General features: G+C 43.8%; 1 protein-coding gene across 1 annotated transcript in view; it reads right to left on the bottom strand.

The window, feature by feature from the left end:
- HMCN1 (hemicentin 1) overlaps nucleotides 1-3,054 on the bottom strand; it is a gene marked incomplete at its 5' end in the record, with an annotated part of 164,443 nt that overhangs the window by 63,753 nt on the left and 97,636 nt on the right. The window contains one exon of the mRNA XM_031059162.1: nucleotides 229-405. Within this exon, the coding sequence (XP_030915022.1) occupies nucleotides 229-405 (177 nt within the window). The remainder of the gene's footprint in view (nucleotides 1-228; nucleotides 406-3,054) is intronic.

Below are 3,054 nucleotides of genomic sequence, written 5' to 3'. Positions count from 1 at the left end.
AATTATGCAGGAAATGTGCAGGGAAAGGGGGTTCAGGTTTGCATTTTATTCTTACATATGTCTCCTAGAATATTAATAAAAGAGCATGAATCCAGCAAGCTCTGCACCCAGACAGCTGGGGTACATCTCTGCCATCCCTCCCTCCTCACACACTACCCTGCTGTCCCACCTCCATGGAGGGTGCAGCTCCCCAGAGCGAGCCCCAGCAGGCCCTGCCTGCCCAGCTTACCTTCAGCACGCTGCCATCTGCCGAGATGCTCAGGCCTGGCTTCTCCAGCAAGGGCCGCCCGTCCCTGAGCCAGGCGAGGCGGGGCGGGGGCACGGCGCTGCCCTGGCACCGCAGCTCCAGGGCCTGGCCCAGCAGCACTGACACGTTCTGCTCCTCGCCCACGATGTCAGGAGGGACTGCACCAACACAATCACACACTTGGTTACCTTGGAAAAGCCCCCTGAGACCATCCAGGCCAACCCTTCCCCAGCACTGTCCCCAGGGGCAACATCCACAGGTCTTAAATCCCTCCAGGGATGGCAACTCCACCCCTGCCCTGGGCAGATGTGCCAGTGCCTGACCATCCTTCCTGTGAACAGTTTTTCCTAATATTCAACCTGAACCTCCCCTTGACAACCTGAGGCTCTTTCCTCTTGTCCTATTGCTCAAACTAAGGGACCTTTGGGCACTGAAGATTTCACAGAGCAAACAAAATGTGGAGTTAAGGGACTGTACAAAGATAAAATGACACACCTTCAGTTACACACAACTTCAGTCTCCTTTATACCACAAAAACCACAAGAATCATTTTTATTTACAGAATATCTTCCACACAAAATACGCGTTAGTGAGGTATCAGCTACAGAGAAATTATAAGGAGAAGCAAAGACCAGCAAAAAAAAAAAAAAAACAACACCGTACATGTAGTTAGAAAGGAAAATCACCAGTATATAAAAATGGGGGAATGAATTCTTGCAAGAATGAAAAAGAGCTGCTGAGTGAAAAAGCTCATGAGATAACAATCAGCCCCAGAAGCTGAAAATGTCTTAAGCTGTTCCAGACAGTGCCAAGAAGGATATTTGGCTTTAAGTAAAACTCTGACCTACAGATAATTTGTCCAGACATGGTCAAATACAACTGACAGAATAAGAACTTACATGGTCGGCAAGCAAGTCAATGGGTTAATGACTTAATCAACAAATAATAATCTACAATTAGCGCTCATGAATTGGGTTTGTGGGATCTACCAATTAATGCAGTTGTTGGCACTGAGTGCTGTATTTACATTTGTCCTGCAGTTCAGTGATAACCTCATTATTACACTATAATTTCCAAATCAGACAGTAGAAAAATCTCCGTTTGAAAGGAGTTTTCTGTGTAGAAATAAAAAACATCAGAACACTGGACACTTCAATTGAAACCCATTAGCTGTTCTTGAACAGTGTCAGGATTTAAGAAAACACTTTTCCCCCCTGTTTTTTGATTTTCTGTTTCCACAATCAGAAAAACAAAAGTAACTGAAAAGGCAACTGAGAACTAAACCTTGAACACAGCAAGTCAGCGATTTTCCATGGGGAAAGTGTTCATGGCTGCAGTCAAAAAGAACACAGACAAAATACTGCCCCCAAGAAGTTGACCAGGACCAAGTATAAGAACCTTTATTGTCACATTTCCTTTGCCCTTTAGTTTTGGGATCCATGACCCCAGACACTGAGGGTCTGAGTGCACAGAACTTTGGGGTGAGAGAGGAGGCAGTGGGACCATCTGTGAGAACAAGCACACCAGGTTAATCACACACAGAAGACCAGAATGTGTCCCACAGTGGCACTCAGGGGACAGCAAAACAGCTCTTGAGCTGGCCTGAATGACCAGGAACAATCAAGCTTTGTGTTTCATGCCCAGGAAGTACAGAGCAGAGCTGCTGATTTCACAGTTTGGAAATAATTTAGGGAAAAGCCTGGTCCCTGTGGATAAGAAATATAGTAAGTGAAAAAAAAATCTATTTATCTTTTTATCTTTCTAGAACTCACAAAGGTCCAGATTCTTTATGAGTATTGTGGAACTGAGATTTGGAAGCTGATCCATTCCTGCAGAAGGCAAATTTATTTCCAAAAACTTTTCAACCATTTACTTTTTCTCTCAGCTCAATGAATTGAAATGTGCTCAAAAGGAAACTGAGTTTATGACACAGACACTAAAGCACTTATTTCTGAAGGAATGAGGTTTTAAATTAATCTAATTATGCTCATAGTAACTGTAAGTAACTGAGCTTGTTCCAAATCCTGGCTCAGTGCACATTTCCAACCAACCCAGCTCCAACTCTACTCCAAATAATTTCCCTCCTGTGGCTTCTTAATTAGATTGCCCTTATGAAGCAAGTCTGAAGAGCAATATTACTTTTTGCTGACAGCCTCACTCAAGCTGGTCCTGCAGCTGAGCTCAACTCTGGCCAGCTTCTAATACAACACTAATTTTAAACATGCACAACTCCTAACTCTTTTCATTTCCTCCAGCTAAAATGGACAGAGGTTCCAGAAAATAAAAGAGGGATAATAAATATACCTATGTCACATTACACAGACATACACACTTGTCTTCAAACTCCAAAGGAGACCCTGATATTCCTTGCTCTAGACATGAAATGTTCCAGCCTATATTAAATTTGGCTCACTTGCCCCAGCAGAGTCCTGGGTTTCTAACTGCCCCTTCCAGATGCAAAAGTCACCAGGACTTTAGCCAGCGGTACTCTAACCAAGGGAGACAATTCTGAAAGCCAAACTCAGGAACAAATAACTTGGCCAGCTGCCCCTTCTTAGAAGTCATCCAAACTCCTAACTTTTCTTGCAAGGTTTTCCACAGGGGATTGCCATAAGGCTGGAGACTGGCAGAGTCCACTGACATTCTAAAAGCAGAAGCAAAATCACAAAGGTGCCTCAATTCCAAATGCCTCACTACACATCTGGTACTATACCATTTCTAACACAAATGTCAGATTATTGTTCATCCTCATTTTGCTGCTGGACAAATCCTCTGAGATGTCCAAGGGAACACAAAAGCCGCTACAG

This window comes from Geospiza fortis, unplaced genomic scaffold, assembly GCF_000277835.1.
Source record: "Geospiza fortis unplaced genomic scaffold, GeoFor_1.0 scaffold229, whole genome shotgun sequence".
Classification (NCBI taxonomy): domain Eukaryota; kingdom Metazoa; phylum Chordata; class Aves; order Passeriformes; family Thraupidae; genus Geospiza; species Geospiza fortis.
This window is presented reverse-complemented; position numbering and strand designations above follow the sequence as displayed.